General features: G+C 34.6%; 1 protein-coding gene across 3 annotated transcripts in view; it reads right to left on the reverse strand.

The window, feature by feature from the left end:
* Positions 1-3,741: 3,741 nt before the first annotated feature.
* LOC144440915 (neuronal cell adhesion molecule-like) overlaps positions 3,742-25,917 on the reverse strand; it is an 81,895-nt gene continuing 59,719 nt past the window's right edge. For all 3 annotated transcript variants that reach the window (XM_078130376.1, XM_078130384.1, XM_078130392.1), the window contains 9 exons: positions 25,109-25,224; positions 23,788-23,989; positions 22,575-22,694; positions 21,420-21,596; positions 20,491-20,613; positions 14,251-14,421; positions 12,692-12,823; positions 10,475-10,562; positions 3,742-6,500 (listed from right to left, as the gene is read on the reverse strand). In XM_078130376.1, coding sequence (XP_077986502.1) covers positions 6,263-6,500; positions 10,475-10,562; positions 12,692-12,823; positions 14,251-14,421; positions 20,491-20,613; positions 21,420-21,596; positions 22,575-22,694; positions 23,788-23,989; positions 25,109-25,224 — 1,367 coding nt within the window. In that variant the 3' untranslated portion in view covers positions 3,742-6,262. The remainder of the gene's footprint in view (positions 6,501-10,474; positions 10,563-12,691; positions 12,824-14,250; positions 14,422-20,490; positions 20,614-21,419; positions 21,597-22,574; positions 22,695-23,787; positions 23,990-25,108; positions 25,225-25,917) is intronic.

Genomic DNA, 25,917 nt, shown 5'->3' on the forward strand with positions numbered 1-25,917 from the left:
ATTGATTGATTGATTGATTGATTGATTGATTGATTGATTGATTGATTGATTGATTAAAATATTAATTTTTGTGTGAAATAAAATGATTTTATGTGTGATATAGATCAAAGGTTTTTGTGGAAACATAAAACCTTTTTCTTCTTTCCCTGGCTGGTTTTATCTCTTCCAGCAGTATAATTCACCCTTTCTTGACTAAATCTCAGACCACTAAAAATAGACTAAATAGAGACATCTTGTCCATTCCTCTCCTCTTATCTAAATTAAACCATTCCTAATCTTATAATTACCAAGGGATCGGTTACACCAGTGGTTTGCTTTATCTCTTATCTTCTGGGATATTATCACGCGGAATAAACACTCAGCCATGCATGGCTTATTACAGAAGAGAGTTACAGCATAGTAATGTGTTCACATATTCAATATTCACGTCTGACAACAAAAAAAGCAACAAAGAATTCCATATTCTAATTTTAAAAATTCACATATCAAGAAGTGGGGAAAATTTTCGAAATTTATCACTAATATCTCCAAACACAAACGACACATTTATCAGTCGAAACTAAGATCACTGTCTGTCATTTACAGCTAAAATGATGTAGGCTTGGTGTTTCACTCATGGGATATTACAGCTAAAATGATGTTGGATTGGTGTTTCACTCATGGGATATTACAGCTAAAATGGTGTCGGTTTGGTGTTTCACTCATGGGATATTACAGCTAAAATGATGTAGGCTTGGTGTTTTACTCATGGGATATTACAGCTAAAATGATGTAGGCTTGGTGTTACACTCATGGGATATTACAGCTAAAATGATGTTGGTTTGGTGTTTCACTCATGGGATATTACAGCTAAAATGGTGTTGGATTAGTGTTTCACTCATGGGACATTACAGCTAAAATGATGTTGGATTGGTGTTTCACTCATGGGACATTACGTTTTTGACACAAAGATAGACATATTTCAACTCTACACTAAGAATAATAGTGACACAACAAGCACAGCGGGATCCTTTGCCTAATCATGTTGAACAGTGATAAGCATTGCTATTCTTTTACATTGTACTGTGCAGTAGAAACAGGTTTCTAATGAAAACATTACACATGGACTTGATTTGAATGGCTTCAATTGTTTATTTTCTAACTGATAATCAACATATCAATTATACATCCCCACTGTGCACGACACCCGTGTAATATTAATTTATTCTTTTGCAGAGTGTGTGGTAAAATGTCATGTTACATTGCAGAGTGAAAGAGCAAACCAAAGTCATTCGTCAAGAAGTCATGTAATATTTTTGTAAAGGGTTTTGTATGCATGAATGAATGTATATGAATAATTGCCGGTTATGGATTATTGTAATATGCTAGAAAAATAATTAACCTAAATTTTTATATATTAATTTTCTTAATTAATATACATAATATCATAAACCATACAGTTCTGACCCAAATATTTCGAAGAGACTGAGCTCCTCTTCATCGGTGGGTCTCCAGTTTAAGTATGAAGAGGAGTTCAGTCTCTTCAAAATATTTGGATCAGATCTGTATGGTTTATGATATTATTTATATATAGAACCTCAGTGTAAAGTTATATACATATATATGATTGAGCACTCTACTTGGCAAAAGATGAATGAAACTCTATGTATGTATGTATATATTGCAGCATGTAAAGAAATACTGTCATACATTTTTTATGACATTATTTGATTGCACTTTCAAACCTCAAGTCACCTACAGTGATCAGTAGTTTTGACTGCTATCAAGAAAACATGCAGTACTTGCTTGTTTTTACATCCTGGCAGCCTGTAAACATAGTTCACTCATTGATCAATGTCATGGTAATTGATTGTCTCTGGACAGGACCATTTAAAGTCCATAAAGGGATAAATGATATCTTGTCTCCAGCCCATATAACACTATATATCTTTTACTTTAGTCTAATGTTTATGTGATATAAAGCTACTTGATTCAAAGACTGTATCTTGTATTCTGCCTCCCTGTCTGTCTGCCTGAGTAGTTGCTTTCATCAGACGACCAATCAGTCATTAATACAATGATCAGCATTATGGACTGTTGTCATGTCATGTCATGTCTTCGCTTTTCGCTTTTTGTCAAAAGTAATAATATGGCTGCCTTTAGTACCACACAGAACAATTCAGTCAAGTCCAAACTCTAGATCGTACACTGTTCATTTTTATTTTTGTTGAAAGTAACAATATGGCATGCCTTTAGCACCACACTGAACAAATCAATCATGTCCAAGTTTCTAGATTGTGCACTGTTCCATTTCAACCTTGAACTGTGAATTATGCACATTTATCACGTCCCCCATTCAACCTTGGACTGTAAATATGGTAAAATTGTGTAGCAGTTCCACTCAAGCAAGGACTGTACGTTGTGTAGCAGTCCCGTATATATCTAATTTGCCTACTTGAGTAAATAGTTTTGGATAAACGTGTATATACATCTTCATCACTTTGTTATTTAGTACTTTCTCATCAGTTGTAAGATTGGTATTTCATGTATGTCAGAACCAATCTACAGATAACAAGGCTATGTGTAATACTAATAGTTTTATACTGCTAATGCTGTACGTAATATGAGAGAAATGTAACAAAAGCCTTTGATGCAAATTTAATCAAAATAATTCCATTATATCAGCATGAATTATGTAATAATATAATTTACATCAAACTTGCAGGCAGAAATCATAAAAATTCATATTAACATAATGAGAAGCTGTGTAGCCTTGAATTATACCAGAAATAAATGAATAAATTGAATTGTTGATTAGTTAAAAACTGTCTGACGCTGTTACGAGATTAATTTAATAGACATTGAAATAGACCACTTATAGTTGTGATGTTGAAATATACATCGTTTGTGAAATGTTATGGGGTATCAGACAAAATGGAGACTGACTTTGCAAGTAAGTATTTATTGTTCACAATTTCTGGCTAGAATTAGTTTAATCTTACTAACTCCAATGTAATCATCTCCAACCATCATTTATTGAAGGATTTTCAAGTTGGTTACTAAGTATACACCCACTCTAAGTAGTCCCTTCCTTTGACTGTAAATATATACTGTAAATTGTGGTATAATGTAATTTGTATTCTGGTAGGACCCAGGGATTAGGACAACATTTTAGTGTAATTTACAAGAGAGATTTGTGTCAATACTTCTCAATTTACAAGTAATTAGGGTGATTACTTCTAAGTGTGTCAAGCAATCTCAAAAACAGAAATTCAGTTCTCTAAGGATTAGCTGTTGTTGTCGTAGTAACATACCCTGTCAGACAGTCAAGGTTTTCCTACATCAATCTGAACTTTCTTGATTAGATACCCCACTCAGTATTTTGGAACTATGCCATTCCAGTTATCATGCTGTTGTTGTAGTCAGTCAACTTGTCAGGAAACATATTCAACAACTCACACTAGCATCCATTTCGTGGACTACACATCAACTCAAGTATTACATGTACTTAGTAATTCCCAAAGGGGTACACACTCATTGTTAAAGAAGTTCATGGAGGAGACAGCATCAGCAGGCAGGGAGTAGCATGCACTGTTAAAACAGTCCATGGAGGAGACACCAAGAACATACAGGTAGCATCTCACAGTGTACTATAAGTTTATGGAGGAGGCAATGAGAGCACACAGACTGAGCCAGCAACTCACTATTGTCCACTATTAAGGTCATTTAAGAAGACAAAACAGCCACTACTACCAATTTCCACACAACAACAAATCTTTTATTGAGCTATAGTTAAGAACATTTCAGTGAAGTTTGGAAATACAGTAATAATCATCTGTAACAAATAAAACCAGCGAATTCCATTATTGAAGATTTGCTTTCCCTTCTACTTCAAGGCATCAAACTATTGAGATGTGTTAAACTTCTCATGGAATCAATCACTCACTCCAATCATCAACTTTTTACTTAACTACGTGTAGCGATCTGTACAACAGTAATACTATTTTCTTTGCTACAGCCGGTGTTTTTTTTTTTTGGTGGTGATTTTTAAGTATTTACCATGATGCTAACGTCTACAGCTTCAATCAATTGCACTTACATAATCTGGAGAAAATTAACCCTAATAATCTTATTATATGATTTGCAATAAAAAACACTCGACCAAATTTTCAGCTTTGCGAGACACAAGCATTAAACAGAAGGTGAGTCATTAAAATTCACTAAAAGTGGCAGTAAAACCATAGTGTTTTTTTTTTCTCATGATAAAAGCCCTGCTACAATGACACGCAGTAAAACTAACAATACTGACCCCTATACGCTGACTCAAACAAGTTACTATGATTATACCACGGTAAATTTGAAGAGGGACTTGCATGTCTTGGCAAGAGGCTATGTTATTGGCTGGCTGGTCCAAAAAAAAAGGCACTCTAGTATGGCATCGCTATTCACACACTTCTTCAAAATCCTCTCAAATTTACCTTGGTAAAACTAGCCTACAGTTTGTTTGGCATCTCTACAAGTTAGTACAATCACGTAAATATAATCAAATTTTTGACCACATAAAGTACAATGACTTATATCAAAAGACATGTATACAACATTTTGAACAGCTTTGAGATCAGCCATGCATTGATAAATTTACATTAAGAAATGTTTTGACCACAGTAGTCATCCAATATTGGCAAAAAAGTCCATCTTGATAAACTTCACTGATGTAACACTAATATAATAGGTTTTATTTAACATTAAAACACCGAACACATGGAATTTGGAGCTGCCAAGTACAAGAAAACAGACTTTAACACTGTTTAGTATACAAGGCTTAGAACAGCTAGTACGTGGAGATCACTTGATATAATCCACCAAATTATCAACATGTCGTCATGGCGATAAATGACTTTTGGTTGCCATAGTGATGAATGACTTTGTGAAAAGAACTTCTAACACTAAGAAGTTACTACGATTGTAATCATTTGTAAACTCCACAAATCAAAAGGATGTAATTTCTTTATATTCCGGTATAAATAAAACCACTTAGTCCCCAGCTTTTTGAAAATGATCTACTAAAATTTTAACTTTTTTAAATTTGAAGTATATTCTGTCTCTGCTGTACTACATTATTATAATATTTCAAATGTTCATGATGACACAGCCTGTCAAATTTGTTTGCCTGAAACAAATGGGGCTCTTTATTTCGCACCATGAAACGCACTAAAACATTTACAACATCTCTTCAAAAAAATCTCGTCTATAAATTGTTATACTTATACTTGTAAAAAATAATGACTTATAAATCTCTGCAGAATGAATTTAAAGAGACTAAATAATAACGACAATAAAACAAATATTTCAATTAGCAACTGCAGCATTGCAACCAATGTTCAGAAATATTTCAATTAGCAACTGCAGCATTACAACCAATGTTCGGAAATTGAGAAAAACAAAAAACAATAAATACTCTTGACTTAAAAACAGTCCATTTGGCTGACGTCTGGCATTGCGTGTGGTCCCGTAAAACAACAAAAAAATAAAAAATATACAGTGATTATACACGCATGGGACAAAATACAACCAATGGACTGTTACTGCATTTAAATTGGACTTGTAACGCTGCAGTACAGTGGTAACATTGAAATATTGTCACCCCTAAGGAGCGACTTCAAGTAAGAGAATGGTTCAACAGAAAACAAAACCATAATACACTTTTCTCAACTTTTTCATTTTACAAGAATACAAATAATAATTGATTCTTTTTCTTCTCTTTAAAAATTTCAATTGAAAGCAACTGATATGTGCCACTCTGGATGAAGTCACTACTTGGTCTAATGACCAGTTGTTTACGTAACCATAGCAATAGCTAGCTAGGGTGTGATCAGTTGTTTACGTAACCATAGCAATAGCTATGACGTAATCAGTACTACTATATAGTATTAAGTTGGAAAATGAAAATATACAGATTGTCACATTGCCTGTCTGATGAGAGAGACTAGTGTGTTTAAAAATGCCTGTGAAACTACTAATCTAAATCTCGGTATACACATATGGATGAACCATTTATAAACAACGGTCTATAAATTCTAATAATGTTCAAGAAATTGAAAGAGGTTTAGCCTTTGTGTCTTACACAAGGACATACAAACCCAACACAGAACACATAATGAGGCACCTTGCAGGTGATCCTGTTACAACAAGCATTGACTTCTTCCACAGATACTGGCACTTTAATAGCTGCCTTTTCTCATTATAGTAACTTCCACCACCCTCAGTAGTATTTTAGAGATGGTTACACAAATGTAGAAAATGCAGCGGGTGAGGACGCATCTCCATCAGCTGCTTGATCTTGCTGTTTCCTCTTCTTCTCATCACCGTACTGGCCAATAAAAGAGCCATCTTCATTGAATTGTCCGGTGTCACCACCATCGCCGTACTCAGCCATACTGTCCGTGTCACTGCCAACTTTACTGCTGCGGTGACTGGCATTGTCTGGCTTCTTTAGAGGTTCAGTCTCATCAGGGGAGTCTCTGTAATATGGATGAGAACAAAATGAACCGGTTTCATCATTGGCCATTGTATCTTTACTAATACTTGCCCAGTTTCTGAGAATTACAGACAATGGGAAGTGTTTGCCAGAAAACAGCACATAATGTAAAAGTTGACCATTTGGCAAGTTTGGGGTTGTTGCTAGATTAGAACTGTGATTGAAAAGAGAAATTTGTTAGCTTTTTGGAGTACCCTCAAGAACAACCATACTGTGTCCAGCTGTAAATGTGTTGTTATCTACCCAGTAAAATAATGACCTCAACTTGCCAAATGTATAGTCTTCTGGTGAATTCTTACTGTCTTTAACTGTAAAGACATTAAACATACTGAGACAACCACTGCATTATACTAGTATAAACTGTGTATTTTAAAACTGTCACGTTTTTGTCAAGTCAAGGACTGCATACAAATAAAAGCTTTGACCAGCCTTGGAAAAGTCAAAATAATTTTACAATCAATTCTACAAATCCACAACTTTTCTTCTCGGTAACGAAATATTGGTAATTTAGAAGTGTATAAGAGAGTGGACCAGCCAATGGCGTGAGTGTGAAATGCGCATAGCTGGCTAAATTCTTGAGAATACATAATTCAGCTGTTCTAATCATGACTGACAGAGAGGGTCGAAGTGATATAATCACCAGCAGTAAAACCTTATTCTAACATAGACATTTTTTTTATGTTCATGAATAATTGCCCTGGCCATACCAAGGCCTGTCAATGGTTTGTAAAAAATACATGCTGCCATAATTAGATATTATTCACAATATTTTTCCTTTTTCAGCCAAGGAAAATACTCATGAGCTAAGAGGCCTTTGTCACTATGAGTTGCTAGTCGTCCAGTGACTCGTAGTGACAACCCTTAGGTCCCAAGTATTTTCTGACTGAATGAAGCAGAATATTGGAGAATAACATAATTATACCAGTGCCACTATGAGTTGCTAGTCGTCCAGTGACTCGTAGTGACAACCCTTAGGTCCCAAGTATTTTCTGACTGAATGAAGCAGAATATTGGAGAATAACATAATTATACCAGTGCCAGTAATATCAAAGAAAAAATGGGCGAGACCAATGGCAATTTTGAATATTTTGACTCATATTTCAAACACTGCAGAACAAGTGACGGAGACACGCAATGTTGTGACATCTAACAACCAGAGTATATATTCCATATTTTTTGTTCAACTTTGCTCATGCACAATATAATAATAAAGCTTTACACTTTCGATGAACAAATGAAAAAAAAATATGTGAAATTCTTGACTCTAATTAACACAATACCACGGTAATTTGCTTTGATTTTATCAACTACACAGTATTATTATTATGTTAATCTAAAACTACCATAGTATCCATAAATTATTTTTAGATGGCTGGGTTATTTTGAGTTCAGTGATATTTGTCAGTGCTGGTAGCTGGCTACAAATACATAGTAGCATGTATGTTGTAGTCTCGTTACAATCCAGACATAACAAAGTTTACAACTACACATCACCATATGTTAATCTCACATTTTATTCATACTTGGTTTGGTAAAATGTAGAAAATATGTACTGATAATAGAAACTGTATGACTAAACAACTTTTAAAAAAAAATATATATACTTTATAATTCTAATTCCAATAATTAAGATATTTACAGGGTAGTAAACATTAAATAAAAAAATATTGTTTTGTTAAATGATAAAAGATGGGCTAAGCCAACTCATGTGATTAAATGTAAGTATTTCATTCATTTTATCATCCTGGGCAAATCCTTTTCTTTTTTTTCAAATCTGTGTCTATAAATTTTGATTCCTATACAATAGTTTTTATTGTGGAATAATTTAGACATAAATAACAAGTCATGCTGGAAAACTAAGTTGGAAAGCTAAACTTTGATGTCATGCTGGAAATCGGAAAGCTAAACTTTGATCAAGTCATGCTGGAAAACCAAGTCGGAAAGCTAAACTTTGATCAAGTCATGCTGGAAAACTAGTTGGAAAGCTAAACTTTGATCAAGTCATGCTGGAAAACTGTAGATATGTACAAGTAACAAGTGGTGGTGAGAAAACTGTTTGACATTCAACAAGTCTTCAACGCAAACATAACTATTACCATCCTGCACAGCATGAGATATGAGTAAAATGTTGTGTCACTGGTCTAATCATAGTTATTTCAGTTTGTATGCCTAAACAATACAGACAATTACAAGAGTAGATACACTCAGGGCATGACACTAAACTTAGACTAGATACAGCAGGACTTGACGCATAGAGATAATTTACAACCCACAAAAAAAACACTGATGCATTTGCTTGCTTGTGGTATTAAAACAGGAATGAGACAAGGTTCATGCAAAGACATACAATGTAATTAGTGTGAGCTAACTAAAAAGTATATATACCACATGGTGGAACCCTGAATCCCTTAATTCTGTTTATTGATAAAACTGTACACATTTATAACATATTGTCTGAAGCTACATCTGAGGCACCACCTGTTGTTGTTGTATCAGTTGCATTGTTATTTTTACCTAATTTTATTTGTACCTAAAGTCTTTCCATGGCTCACTTCATTCAAGCAAATGCACTGGTGTTTTTTCCTGGGTTGTTGACTACCAAGGTTTGACACTTTGCCAACTAAACATTGGAAAACTACCGTATCATACATCACTTGACAATTACTCATGAAAGTATTACTAAGGGATGATTGCACAATGTCACACAAGCTGAATAACTGAAACATTGTTCATTTAGGAGGGGAAGGGGTCTGATGTCAATGCGATTGCTGGACTTCATTTTCGTACTTCTAACCAAATTTCGAAATCTTTCATGCCTTCAATGATAAGCTTCTGTATTTACTAGAGATGTTGATAAGGTGATACAAATTTACTGATGTGAGATACAGTGCTGGGTTTCCGGTAGTATTTTGATGTGTTTACCATTGTCTAAGTAAACATGTTTACCATCATGTCTTTACATGCTACAGATCTCTCACCATGGTTTACATTGTACATAAACATGTGATATCACACTTGTGAAAATTTGTGGGGTGGGGGTTGGGTGGGGGGTTGTTGTTGTCCTAAAAGAACAATGTTCATTTATTAAGCTTGTGTGACATTGTGCGATGGTCCCTAACACAATTGGGTTGGGCACCATGAATATGTCACGTATGATGACACACACACATTCTACCGGTACATGTCAAAAATTGCAATATAACCATCTCTATTCTGCGAGTCTAATGTCAGAAAGCTTGGCCAACACAATTTTTTATTGTAGTAATTCACATCAGGACTTGTCAAAAACCATATGGTTCAGGGTATTTGCAGTCATTAGTCGCGTTGCCATTTAGAATCATTTATTCATGATAAATATCACATATGGTTGATATGTACAGTATAGTTTCACTTACATCTGGTGATCATGTTGAAAATACCAATACTGGGTATCTAATACGGCAATTACAATGATAATATAATAATAATGTGAGTAATACTATTATTATATATTATTGCCTTGATATTGGGTTATATGCATGAGGTGAAAGGGTGACATTACATAAAGTTTATACAAACTGACACTGTTGCAAAGTAGTATTATGATGTCACTTTAGTAGCACGAGTTTGTTTTACGACAGAATTTCTATTTATAAATGCATATTCCTCACAAATAAATGTTGATTTTGATGTACAGAAATGTGCATTTTGCTTCTGCATGTCAAAATAGTTCCAGGTTGATTTCAGTCAATATGAAAGAAAAAGTTCCGGGCTGATTTCGGTCAGTACCAGAATATACGGATCGCTACGTCATCATCACTTTCTCCATTGAAAACAATGCATAACGAGGTGGTCCAATATAAGTGACATACAATAAAACACTTTTGCCATACTGTGCTTTGAAGTATTTTATAACTGTTACCCTTAGCATGGACCAATAACGACACAGAGGATTACAGTCTATTTGTTTGTACTCACTTTCCCTTGTATTCTCTGAAGCCATCACCATCATCCTTGTGAGGATCACTCTCTATATCGCCATGGAGCTGATCTTCCTTCTCAGAAACTGAACGAATAAAAGATGTACGGTATGAATATTTCTGAGAAACTACATGAGTATCTAATGGTATTCTATGACAATTCTCACTCAATCAAGTCGTACAGTACATGTATACTAATAATGTATCTTATCACTTCAGATTACAAGATAGCAGTATCATAATTAGTCAAAAGTTACTGACTCTGAGCCATAACAGCAAAATATATCAAATTTATCAATTCTACTCATAGAAACCAAAGTTTTTGTCAGGAAGAATGAAACAAAATTATCAACGAATTCTAAACATATTTCACACATGTTTTATATATGTATAACATGTCTATAATATTCACGGTAAAACATATTTCAAATAAAGCTAACGGATGTCTTGCCTTGCATATAACCGTTTGTTTACTAGTAAGCTCAGGCTTTTGTGGGGAACTCTTTCATTGGAAAAATATGCTACGAAAATTTCATGAAGAAATTGCAATGAAAGTAATGTGATATTTTATTGAATTTGTATCAGCCACAACACTAATTTTTCCTTACTAGAACAAATTGTGTGATAAATTTCCTTTGTTGGTTGGCAAAACTTGGATGTTCTCATCAAAATTCCTTTGACATAAGTTCAAATTACAAATGTATAATAAATGCATATCAAACAATAAGACTTTCATCATGCCATGAAATTTTCAACAAATATTTATGCACAGAGGTCTTACAGAAACTTGAACTACTAAACAAGTCATCTAACTTATCTAGTGAGAAACCCACATAGCAATCTTTGGGCAAACTTCAAGTATCACTCTGTCAAAAGCACAAAGTTGGATTGGTACATGACGTTCTCATCAAAATTCCTTTCACAAGTTTCATTTTTTTCTGATTAAAAATGTCAATGAAATTGGTACATCATATGTTTGTTACACGAACTTTGATGAATACAATGTGTCCTAATGTGACTAAAGGCTTGAATCTACTGCTGTCTGCTGATGACCTCTCTGTCAGACACACAGAAAGAGGCAATGCCCATATGGTTACATGGTGAACTCTTTAACCTTTACAGTTGCATACCCTTTCCCACAGAAATTAAGCAAACAAAATTCTTGTTTTTTTTCAAAATTTTTGGAACAGATTAATTTTGTTTTAGAGCCAACTTTTAAAATACAATGTATGCTACTGAAATTCTGTCAATGTTTTTGATAAAAAGTGAAAATAACTGACAACTGTCATAAAAATATGGACTGACTATATTTTTATAACACATGTCTGCTGGTTTGAGGTTAACAGTTGTTTCACATTGTATTCACAGTGAGAGTCAAAATGTGGCACTCCCCTGTACAGCTGGAATTGAAAGTAGTTGATGTATTCCTCTAAGCCAGTAATCAAACAATATTGTAAAGAACAGAAGCATTGTACAATACGGCATTGACACAAGAGTGAGACAAAGGCCAGCAGTGAGGGTCAGACTACAAGAGTACCTCGGCATAGTTCCCGTTCCACTGACATGCTGATATTTCTAGTCAGTGTACTATTATTGAAATGTACTGATACAATGACATCACTTGTTGATGGGGGTCCCATATTCAGTTGTTGAATCCCACCCCGGTAAATGTAATACTATCTCACATGTAGTCAGGGGTGGTAGTGTTTCTATATCATCGTGTGGTTCAGTTTTTCTACATATATATATATCTCTAGTATGCATCTCTGCATGTATATAGTATGCACCAAGCCCAAGTCAGTTTCTGTGCATATGCACCGAGTCAGTTTCTCTGTATATGTAACTCTAGTATGCACCCAAGTCAGAGTTATTTAATTTTTTTCTGTATATACTATATCTCTCCAGGATGTGCATCAAGTCAAAGCTGACCAGTGTGCCCTCTAAGTCAATTTGACATGCCACTGACACACACAATTTCTAGTGACACACCAACATTTGGTGTTCCCCTATCTCTTACTATGTGGTGACTCACAAGAAATCCCAGCTTTTTCTTTCATTTTGACCCACAGCAACAACAAAACTTAACTATCATGAGAGGGCACACACTAGAGCTGACATTCCGTAGCTTTGAGATCAGATTTTTGATTTCAATATATCTATAGCACCTTGTATGATACAATTCTGACTATAACATTAATGATGTACAACAACTCACCGTGATATTTGCCACCTTTGTTCCTCTTGATCAGACAGATGATGAGAAGTATAATGAGAAGGAAGACGATAACACACATCAAACCGATGAACCATCCTTTCTTTACAACTGAATCTGACGCCTCCAATGCACCTGTCACACAACATTATACATAATGCTTAACTTTAATTACCAGCAATTAAAACCACAAGCCTGTTCAGAGATAGGGTAGTGAGTAGTTACGTAAACGGATCAATATCTGGACCTTTCAGATTACCTTCATGCTACAACAATATATTCTATAGACCTAATATCAAAAACAACCTTCTAGCAGGATCATCAATGGTATATATTTTATAACTCCAATTTTAATCAGTTTTATTTCTCAACAATACAGCAGTATATTAATGATTCAACATAGAATGATGTACAGTAAGATTTCTAATTAGTTTCAGTTCCATCTGTTCATAAAATCATGTAACTTTCATCAGGATGGTACATTTCCCAAACCTTAATTAAATTTAATTTCAACAAACACATAATATTTATTCAAACTTTTATCTGGATGGTACATATTATAAATATAGTGGTTTTTACTTTGTGTAATGCTAGACCACTAGCCCATTATATAATATACATAAAAATTACACACATGACAGAAAAAAAAAATGGTTGATTTTATCATTTTAATTAGTTTGATTTCAACAGAGACAGAGAGAACCAGGACATCTAACTACACATACTGGACATAAAATATGAATTCATACAATGAATGCATTTATAGTGAACACTAACAATGAATACTTTCACACCAGTGTGTTTTTTATAGAGAACAATAACTGTACTTATTTATGTCCAGCATGCACACAATAACAACTCTAATTTGACTGAGTAAATGACTGACGGTGTTTATAAGGATAATTAGATTCAGATTAATTTCTGTATGTATAATATCTCACATCAATATTATGTCTATGTCACTGCACATTCAAAAACTACGTTTTGTAATTCCAACATATATACAAACTACAGCATATTATCATGTATTGTCGACATCACTAATGTTAATGTTACCATCTTCAAATTAAATGTGGCTATTTCTCAATGCTGTAATTATCACGATATTATAACTTTACATTTTTATTTCCAAGTTATTTATACTTCTTTTATCAACTGGTGGATCTGAGACAGCTGTAAATGTGAATGACTTCATTAATACATGTATTATATTATATTGGCTATATTAGGACCCTTACATAAGGACTACCTGTTCTGAATAACTGATGGAACTGACAGCAGGTTACGTTATCGATACCGTTATTGATACTCACTGGTAAAATATCACATGATCGATCCAAGAGTTTTTAAAGGAACCCCCGCCGCCAATTCAATGGTCTTTTAACAATGCTGGCTATAGTACTATGTCATTCAAGACCAACTGTTAAAAGGTAACATTAACTAAATACTCTACTAAATATCTCTTCTATTTCTATATAGTTTAATGAGCCCGTATACAGAGTCTAACTTTGTTAGAGTACAATAAACAAGTCTAAAAATTGGAGAAAGAATGTGTACTTTACCTGCACCGCTAGTTTGTTCTGTTGCCAAAGGTGACTGGGCTGTACCCTTCATGTTGAATGCTGCTACTTGGATATCGTACCAGGTCCCAGAATCGAGATCACTCAGGACATGCCACATACGATCTAACGGGTCTATTTCCTCAGAACTTGTCCAATCGTTCTCACTGGTACCTACAGGGGTACAATTAAATGACAACACTTTGTAGGTAACATTGCAAACAGTACCGACACAGTCATAAGCAGTGATGAACTTTACCTACAAAGGGAAAGTTAATCCACAAAACACAACATGTACTAACTAGCCGAGCCCTGTACGTGTGTATGGCTTCACAATGGCCTCCCCCCAGTACAATAGGTGAAGCCAAATCTAGTGATGCATAAACCAATCTACATACAAACAATAGCCCGACCACAACCCTTACATTCACGTGTAGCATACAGAGTTAAAATGGCAGTAAGGGCACATACCTAAATCATTTCAACAAGTCAAAGACCCCTTTGAAAATAAGATGACAACACAGAACAGATGCTGCATATGCTGACAAGCATGTACAGTATATTCCACAACAAACTGAAGACCACTAGATATAACAAATATGGTGTATATCAACACAGCGACACTGCTGGATTTCTGTCTTCCAAATGTCAATACAGACAGTTACGAGAGCTCATCAGAATCAATCAATTGTCCATTCCATGCAACATAAATATGTAAGACGTAGAACCAACCATAATCTATAGACTTTCCCCTGGCTAATCTATTCACACAGTCTGTGCTGATGTCACAGCCAAACCAACAGTGTATCATGGGAACTCATTAATATTCATATATGTTAATGCAGCCCAGCAGCTATATCCTTATACTTTCCTTATATAGTTGTCACTTGATATGTCTCTATAGCATACCATTCCAATGACAACAGTAAATCATTTGCCACGAAAACACAACTGATCCCTCCCCACTCACTCACAACCACACACCCATCAACGTACACTGGGGACTGACTTCCAGAAAATTTCACTTTTATTCTACACAAAAAAAAAACACGAAATAAAAAAAAAAAGAACTCGTTCCCAAGGACTATAATTCACACAGTTGAGTCCACACTTTCATGACTGCTGACAGAGAGCTACCAATCTATTCTCCTTCGACATTCCAATTTGAAGTCTTGAGTAAAGAGAGTAAATTGATGGTATAAAAGAAAACAAGAGGTACAAAGCTTCAAGCTAGCATAGTGAGATGACAAACAACAGACACATGGCACTAATAGATGCAGATTTGCATTAACTAGGCATAAATCATGACATGAAATGGCTCTCTGTCACTCAATAAATGCTGGTGCTTCTCAACTGTGTCACACATCATACATTGGACAGTATATTAAAATTTAACAACGTACAACAATTACTTCAAAAGAAACTACACATGCCCACGCATAGCATTTAGTATTTTCATTAATATTATTTTTTTGGATAATCACGTATCACATATCAACCACTGGTAAATGTCAGTACAGTTGGAAACGTATTCTTTTCTAAATGCAAACAGTGACTCTATTTTGAGGTATGTATGCATTATGTGAATGGCGGTTTTGATCGAATTTGTGTGAATGGTTTTTTTTTTGAATTCATGAATTAGGGTAATCAAAATACAAACTCCCCTTTCGGTTTTTTTCCAGGCTAGCAGGTACATCATATTGCCATTCAGAAGATAGTAAAAAGCAAGGTTTTAGCCTAAGATTTGATAATTTATTTCTAACATTCAAAATGTACTTGATTATGGAAATTCTGCAAAAGAGATATGAATTCTCTTTACCATCAGTAAGTTAATCATTAATCTTATGGGTTTTGTAGACTGAGGTTGTATGGAGGAAGGGCTCGACTTTAGGAGGGTCTGTAAGCCGTACTACTACCGAGGTCTGCAAAACCCATAAAGGTTTTTTCATATCCCCCATGTAGTGGCGCAGAAACATCATTTGAATTACATAATCACATAAATTGGCACTGAAATATTATTTTATTCGGAGAAACGGCACAATAGTGAAGAAACTTACAAAGTCAAATCACTGAGTGAACGGATATCAATGAGCACGTGCACTTGCCATGTTTGGGCAAAGTGTACTGGGCTGTGATACCAAAAATTATTGCCTGGGTTTGATGCATGTGCTCTTCATTGAATCGAGACTGGGTATATGATAACGAACACTGTGGTTTTATTTTGACACATCAGAACACTCACTGTGTATATATGGTATATTCTGGCAGAAATTAGAAACGGCCAAAGGGTAAGCCACGCTGTTATTTATTATACAGAGGGCAGTGTTGCCACAATATAATCTAAAACTTAAGTTTCACAAGTTTTTTTTTTTTTTTGTTTTGTTTAAATATTTTTGGCAAACTTTTGTATGTACAATCATTCATGGCACATTGGATGAAGTAAAATCCTTGCACAAATTTAAGAAAATTGTAGTGAAAATAACACATTGCAATATTTTGCATATAAATCAAATTCTCCCACAAATATCTTGAAATTACAATATTTGACTATATTTGGTATATAAATGCAATTCTAGTAAAGATAAGTAGTTCTATTTCTTAAAATGACAGTATTTTACGTAGAACTTCTATTCTAGTAATGATAGGTTTATATGTAAATATCTTAAAATGACAGTATTTGGTGTATAAATTCTGATCTAGGGATAATCACGCTGCCTGTACTTGTAACTAGTAATTAACATTCAGGATAGTATGTAGCTAAGCTATATTAATGATATAGTATTTATGTCATGTTCAACATTGAATTATTTTGTTGAAATGAATCTCAACCTGTGACATGATTTATCTCCTTAAAGTGATCACTAGATTTCAAAGTACCATATTTTTATATTTCATCTCCCTACAAATGTGACACAAAAATAGTATATTAAGGTGGCACAGGCTGAGTTTACAAGCTGTTTACTCAAGTGAAAATACTTAAATAAAACCACATTCCCGTATAATGTTAATGTCTATGTATGCCTTCTTTAACATTATGATTGTATTCAGTCATTGTTAGAACAGTTGATTGTAAAGTAGGAATTTCCTGAACATTTTTTGATATATATCATAAATTATGTCATCGTTACATTGTATCATTTATGAGTTATATCTTAATACCATGTTTGAGTTCAGTCAATTGCAAGTGGTGGTTAAGGTGTGCTCCAGTAGGTGCAATAATGCGAGTACCTTTTAAGTATGCAGTAAAAACTACACCTAAACATGTATCAACTGACTTAATGTATTTAATGACTTGATATCACTTATCAGACTCGCGGTGTCAGCTTTTTAAAAGGAACCATCGTTTACATTGAGAATCTACAAGTCAAAATGTCTACTTACAACATTTTTTTTTCAAAACATTTGCCCTAAGTTTTTTCCAAATTCTAAATTAATTTAAATGTATTTGTGAAGTTATGATTCTTCTGCTTATTTGCTGCTAACTTTTCTCTTCAAAATTGTTCTGTAGCTCCAACACAGAGTATATCCTTGTTCTTACTGATGATGTATACAGGAAATATTACTTGAAAACTGACACGAAAACTCCCCATTCTGCTAACAGTTTACATACTATCTGATGGTACACGGGAGGTATAGTTGCCTTTTGAGTGGCAGTAGTTCTAGTAAATGGGAGGTGTAATTGCCTTTTTTTGAGTGGCAGTTGATGGCTGACATGGTCATAGCAGTAGTTTCTAGAAGTTTGAAGGTATAGTTGCCTTTTGAGTGGCAGTTGATGGATGAGGTCGTCATGGCAGTAGTTCTAGTAAATGGGAGGTATAATTGCCTTTTGAAAAAAAAAGTAATTTAAACACAATTGTTTACCTTTATCCAAGGAAATTACGTATATAGATATTTGTATGACTGAGTAAAATTCAATTATTTCCCAGATTCTGTATTTATATTTCTCATATAGCCATAAATTTCACTGGTAAGTACTAGTACATTGTAAGAATTTGCTTAAAACACACAATTTCAACGTGACAGTAGCAAATGAGACTATGTTACTAGTTCAGCATGCACAGACGGCAAAGTAGTTACGATTCATCTCATGCATGGAAATGGTAGATTAATTGACAATGTATACTAATCAACTCTAAAGTAAGAGTATGGGGGTGGGATGTAGATTTCAACAAAATATCTAATTATGTGGGGACAGATTTGAACAGATTTCAAGCTAATGATGGTGGTGTAGGAGGATATATATGACTCCAACCCCCTGTGGTATCACATACCACTCACTGTATAGTAACAACACTTCTTGATGGATACTTAATTAATCCCATCACAAGTGTGATTTAATTCCAAATTATTTTGTAACAGTGAAAAGACAAAAGGACAAAAAGATGATTGTAATGAGGGCGCTCTATCATATTCCTTGGTCATGGGTTAGTAGCACTACAGATAAGACGAACATGTAATGAGGACGCTCTAGCCCTGTTTTTGTAATCAATTCACACTTATGTTCCAAAAATGAGATGAGGAAAGGTGAGAATGCAATGAGGGCACACTGTCACTGCTCATGGTTTACAGTCTCTATGCATCTACCAAAAGTATTCCAACACCAGGCCAGCAGCAGCCAGCCAGGCAGGCAGGTATGAACAATAAATGTACAACGTGAGTGCTTTATCAAAGTGTGTACTTTTCAACACAATGAAGGAATAAAGGAAACCAAACAGGCAACAGAGTTGACACTTTTTCAACTACTTAGTATGTATGTGTGTGTGTGTGTGTGTGTGTGTGTGTGTGTGTGTGTGTGTGTGTGTGTGTGTGTGTGTGTGTGTGTGTATGAATATGAGTATGTGTGTGAGTACGTATGTATGCATACAAATGTACTAGATCACACACTGTATATGGCAACAAAGTATACAATTGTACTAGATCACACACTGTATATGGCAACAAAGTATACAATTGTACTAGATCACACACTATATGGCAACAAAGTATACAATTGTACTAGATCACACACTATATGGCAACAAAGTATACAAATGTACTAGATCACACACTGTATATGGCAACAAAGTATACAATTGTACTAGATCACACACTATATGGCAACAAAGTATACAATTGTACTAGATCACATACTGTATATGGCAACAAAGTATACAAATGTACTAGATCACACACTATATGGCAACAAAGTATACAATTGTACTAGATCACATACTGTATATGGCAACAAAGTATACAAATGTACTAGATCACACACTATATGGCAACAATGTATACAAATGTACTAGATCACATACTGTATATGGCAACAAAGTATACAAATGTACTAGATCACACACTATATGGCAACAAAGTATACAAATGTACTAGATCACACACTATATATGGCAACAAAGTATACAATTGTACTAGATCACATACTGTATATGGAAACAATGTATACAAATGTACTAGATCATATACTGTATATGGAAACAATGTATACAAATGTACTAGATCACACACTGTATATGGCAACAAAGTATACAAATGTACTAGATCACACATTGTATATGGAAACAAAGTATACAAATGTACTAGATCACACACTGTATATGGCAACAAAGTATACAAATGTACTAGATCACACACTATATGGCAACAAAGTATACAAATGTACTAGATCACACACTGTATATGGCAACAAAGTATAAAAATGTACTAGATCACACACTGTATATGGCAATGAAGTATACAAATGTACTAGATCACACACTGTATATGGCAAACAAAGTATACAAATGTACTAGATCACACACTGTATATGGCAACAAAGTATACAAATGTACTAGATCACACACTGTATATGGCAACAATGTATACAAATGTACTAGATCACACACTATATGGAAACAAAGTATACAAATGTACTAGATCACACACTGTATATGGCAACAAAGTATACAAATGTACTAGATCACACACTGTATATGGCAACAAAGTATACAATTGTACTAGATCACACACTGTATATGGCAACAATGTATACAAATGTACTAGATCACACACTGTATATGGCAACAATGTATACAAATGTACTAGATCACACACTATATGGCAACAATGTATAATGTACTAGATCACACACTGTATATGGCAACAAAGTATACAATTGTACTAGATCACACACTGTATATGGCAACAATGTATACAAATGTACTAGATCACACACTGTATATGGAAACAAAGTATCAGTGTATGTCTTACCTTTTTTCTTATGACGCACCACATAATGATTTACAGATGGTCCCTCTTCATCTGTTGTCCATGTCACATTCATTGAAGAGTCACCAACCTGTACAAGCTCAGGTTGGCTAGGTGACCTGGGAGCTGAAAATCAAAATCAGAGGATGTATGCAATATAAACATATGCCAAAATTTGAAAAACAAGCTTTCAGTTGAAGACATACTCCCCAACAGTGTGTTATATGACAAAGTCATATTGCAAATTTGAATAGTTTCTCTAGATACAAAGTTGCATAACTATTGATCAATTTGAAATTTGACCTTGATTATATATATATGGAGATCAAACTCAAAGGTCAAGTTATAGACCCTACATGGCTTGGTGCTTCATCTGTACTGCACATATCATAGTTATGTTATGCAACAGTTCTGACAGTAACTAGTTATGATTTAACAAGAGTCAGCAACTTGAATACCATGTCTAATTCTCCTCATTACACAAAGATATCGCAGAAAATTGTTCAGATCTGACCCACGCCCCTTTAAAGAACTTTCATTTTGAATAGGCCATTTCAGACTGCAAACAAGAAAGTGAGAATACAGTGCTCTCACTCAAATTGGGGGTATCATCACCTATTTGTACCATTTCTTAGGAGCTTTGTCCCTTGGTATTCGGTAGAAGTGTAAATCAGGGATGTTTTTCGTATTGTTCAAACATCGAGGAAAGCACCGAGTGCTCTATGATTAATCATGCAAGTAACCTATACCATGTATACCCTCAAGGTACACACAAACACGAAGTAGAGCGCCACCATGCCATATTTTGCAAAGACATATTCATCTGTCTTGTGCTACTCTTGGCAATTTTTCACAATATTATTTTGCAAACTATATAAATAAATGAATCTAAAAATAACAAATGTACCTTGGTACACCAGGTATATACTTACGTGCTAATTCTCTTGTTGTCTCTTCTCTTCGGATATATTCACCACCACCCACTTTGGTGTGGGCTCTGATTTTAACAAGGTACTGCGTCAAGGGTTTCAAGTCACCGATCTTCTTCTTGAATATATAAGCATCTGTGATATTATAGGTCAGTATGTGGCCTAATTCTGTTCCAAGCACTGTATTTGAAGAAGAACATGAGACAACACCAAAATTAATCATATAAAAGTTTAAACTGTGACTAAGTATTTTGGTTCCTACATTTCATTTAGCCCTGTGAGGGAAGAAATATGCTGTGTAAAATGATACATGGTACACCACTGTGACTAACAGAGTGTTGTCATACTGCATACCCAAAACAGGACACAGGTTACTCATACAACTAGGTTTGATCATGGATGGGTCTATGATACATGTGACGTCAGTTTGAATGATGAAATAGTTAAAACCTGATCAAAATAAGGTGTTTTTGAGAAATGAAATCTTACTTTTAACAATTGTAAGCATAATTTTTAAAATTATAGAAATATTCTGAGATAAAATTGAAGCAAAATGTGCTGGTCCAGTTAGGCATTCTTTTCCAAAATCTCCAGGCCCAAAAAAGTTACCCTTTCTCATACCTTTTTGAGCACAACCCCACCCTCCCAGGAGGCCCTCCTTGTGCGATATATATGGGAGTTGTGTACCCCCCCCCCCCCATAATTGCACCAAAATAAATCAACATAAAAATGGAAGCTGAACAGGTATCACAACAATTAACATGATTGGCAATGAAAGTATTATTACATATGTACCAGAGAGTACTTGCACTGGTGCACTCGAATACTGGTGGTATTTGCACTGCAGTGCAATATTGAAAACATAATTGCATACCTGCATGCAAATGGTATGCAAGTGAAGGTGTGATCATTCGCATTTGATCATACAGTGTCATTTTTATGGAAATTTGTTGCTCTAGATAAACAATATAAGAATAATAGAACCCCATTCAGCTCGAGTTTCAGTGTTGGTACTCATGCTTGCAGTGTTTTCTGCTGCATTTTCTCTTGCTATACTTGTGAAAGTACGGCAACAGAGAGCATTGCAAGCACTTGTTCAAATGCCTACAGTACACCACACTTGCACTCACGTGTCATGGATGCTGTCATAATACTTACTCTTTTCACAGGTTATTTCATAGCCAGTAATTACGCCATTAGGATTTTCCGGAAAATCCCATCTCAGATAGAAGCCATTGGATAAAGCAATCAATTCGTAGTCAGCCACTATACCAGGTACTGCAACACAACAAAACAGTCGTAAAGTAAGAACGAGTCTTTGTCAAACTCAAAGACATATCCCCCAACTAGTGTACTGAATTTTACTTTTTCAAACAAATATGGCCATCCTCCAGTTAAAGTTGAGAATCAAGATAATTTATGCGTCAAATGTGATCTATGTAGAAGCTTTTAAAGACACCTGTCACATTCAAATACTACAAAGCATGTGATTCACCAGAAAAGGATTGATTTGGCATTTCACTATAAAGGTCAAAGTCAAGGTAAAATACACATGTAATTCTAAAATTACGAAACATTATGTTTGATACTATAGGGGTAGGCACTTCAATGATGTTTCCATGTATCATATCTTACAAGCTACAGTACAAATACTTATTCCATCTAAAATTGCATGACCATGAAAACAACTCTGCCTAAATATGCCCCAAATGTATGTGTTACTTTTTTCCCAAGCTTTTTAGCAAATAGATCAGAGCTGATAACATGGGGGTAGACACTTGAACCAAGTCTTTTTTTTTTTCTTTTTTTTTTATATTTATAAGATTTTTATTGGTAACTTCAGTTGTTTACAATATAAGTTGCTCTTGTATTACATAATAAGATGGTGTATTGTTATCCATTTGTTACAGTGCCTTTCAAGTTTGTCTTTGTTAACAGCTATAATATACTCACAGTGATAATTGTATTTTACATGGTTCAAGTATAGTGCAAAGTGCGGTTTCAAGTTTTTCATCTTCATAGAGTAAATGTGTCTCTTGGCCAACAGAAGCAAGTGGTTATACAGATTTGTGAAAGTTATGTTTCCAAATGAACCAAGTCTTTATGTATTACAGTTCCTTAGCTATTGTACAAATAGTTGCTTTTTACAACAAATATGGCAACTACTCATCCAAATTTGAAAATTTTGCAAAACTACAGTGACAGTGAGCATATGCCAGTATGGTTTGTCACCTGTGTACCAGGTTTGAATGAATTTGACGGGTTCATATCAGAGATACAGGTGCAAACAGGTGCACAGACACACTGACAGAACCTGATGTAATGTTTCCTTCATGTAGCTTTGACTGTTGGGGGCTAAAAAATACCTTACCTCCTTCTGGTGTATCCGCATTCACAGGATCAGAAGAGGGTCCATCACCAGCACTGTTCTTAGCTTGCACTTCAATGGTATAAGTTGAATATGGTGTCAGATCACTTAAAATGGCTGGTGCTGTATTCACCACCAGTTCTTTAGTTTCTACAGCCCGCTTCTGTCTTTGCTGCTTTGCTAAGGAAACACTGGTGTACAGGATCTAGTCACATAAAAATAAAAAAAAACATCACTTGTAAACATACTGGAACTTGACAAGTCTCTAGACTACTCAATATGGACAGATTTAAAGTTTATAGAAAAGGACATGGTACCAGTTTTGCACCTTATAATATGGGGTAGACACTTGAATGGAGTCTCTACATACAGTTTTTGAGTTCAGCGATAAATTGATTTTTAACTGCAAATATGGCCACCCTTTGGTCAAATTTGATAAACTTGTTAAACAAAGCAATGTGTATATGTCCAATATGATATGTCACCTTTGTGCCAGGTTTGAAGAATATTGGATATTGCATGTTAGAGAAATTACATATTGTGGACAGAGACACTGATGGAACCCATTGTAATAATTGGGGAGGCGGACTAAAAACCTATACTAATTATGTTAAGAGTACCTATCAGAAAAATTAACTGATTAATATGCAAATAAGGATAGCTACTCTATATGTTTTTTCCACAAAAAAACTAAGCAGATCCCCACGTTATCGGAAAGAATCCCTTACTAAATTCAATTTCAAGGCAGTCTAGAGTTTTTGAGAAACTGGTGATACAGACAGACAGACAGACAGACAGACAGACAGACAGAGACAGATAGTCATGCCCAAGTATCTATTAAGCTCCCCCTTCAGGAGATAAAATGCCTCTAAACTACAACTACTAGTCTATATAATAAGGTGCGACTGCTAGTGACAATGTCTGTCACATATTATAGACATTATATATATTATTAGAAGATAGAAATGTGCTCTCAGTTTCAGGTATACTGTATTTCTTAAGTGTCACTCACCCTTTTCTGGTTTTGTTGACCTCAAATTTGAAAATCATTTTATTTGTTGTGTGATTTCAAGTTAGACATGAAGCTCAAAGTAAGTACTGTGTCTTTTCCTTGGGTATACTTCAGCGTACAAATTCAACATTTATGCTTGCTAATTAGATTGCAAGTTAACTTTTTTGGTTTTAATTTTCTATTGATTTCCAATGGTCTAAATGTCTACTGTTTTATTACTTTATTAAGTTGCCATTCGGGAAATTTCTGTGATGCCTGTAATGATATTTCACATTTAAGTTATTGTAAACAACTTCAATCTCTGTTTTGTACCTTGTAACCTGTAATTTCACCATTAACTGTGTCCTGAGGGGGCTCGTTCCAATCTACCATAATTTCTGTTGGGCCATTGACTGTCAGAACCACATTTGCAGGTTTTCCAACTGGTGCTGTAACAGAAGAATCAACATTTTGTTTGAATATTCATTTGAAGACTGAGAGAAAGTAATCGTTTTGACAAAAGTTCATCTCAGTACAAAATTAGCTCTACTGATGTGTTCAATCTCTTAAATGAAAGAAAATGAGAGTGTATATCTCGCCAATACTGGTTAGAGACCTTTCAGAAATGTTGTTATGTAGCATAGGGAAAAAGAAGGTCAAACTGTTCATTTTACATTCAAAAGGCTTGGTAAGGCCTAATAAAAAAAAAATTGTGTGGTTCTGATTACGCTCACTTTTAGAATAGATGGGGTAGGTATATAGATTTTTTATTTTATTATATATTTTTTTTCATGTACGAGTGTCTAGTTCAGGTTTTCCATTGTTTTCAAAATGGTCTCTGTGTTATTTATTTCTTCCTATCAGATTGGAAGAATAGTTTTATATTTTCTTTTTAAGTTGATGTCAGATTGGAAGAATAGTTTTATATTGTCTTTTTAAGTTGATGACAGTTTCCGCATCCACTATTACTTCACAATTTTTGCGATTTTATTATTTTTTTCTCAAATATGTAAACAAAAGTTTGGGGTTGGCAGTGAAAAACTGGAAGGGTTAAGTAACCGGAACCAAACACTTATTTTTTTGAGGCCTAATACAAGAAACAGTCAACAAAATGGGTGTAAACAAAATTCATGAGCTTATTA

The sequence above is a fragment of the Glandiceps talaboti genome, chromosome 1 (assembly GCF_964340395.1).
Source record: "Glandiceps talaboti chromosome 1, keGlaTala1.1, whole genome shotgun sequence".
NCBI classification, from domain to species: domain Eukaryota; kingdom Metazoa; phylum Hemichordata; class Enteropneusta; family Spengelidae; genus Glandiceps; species Glandiceps talaboti.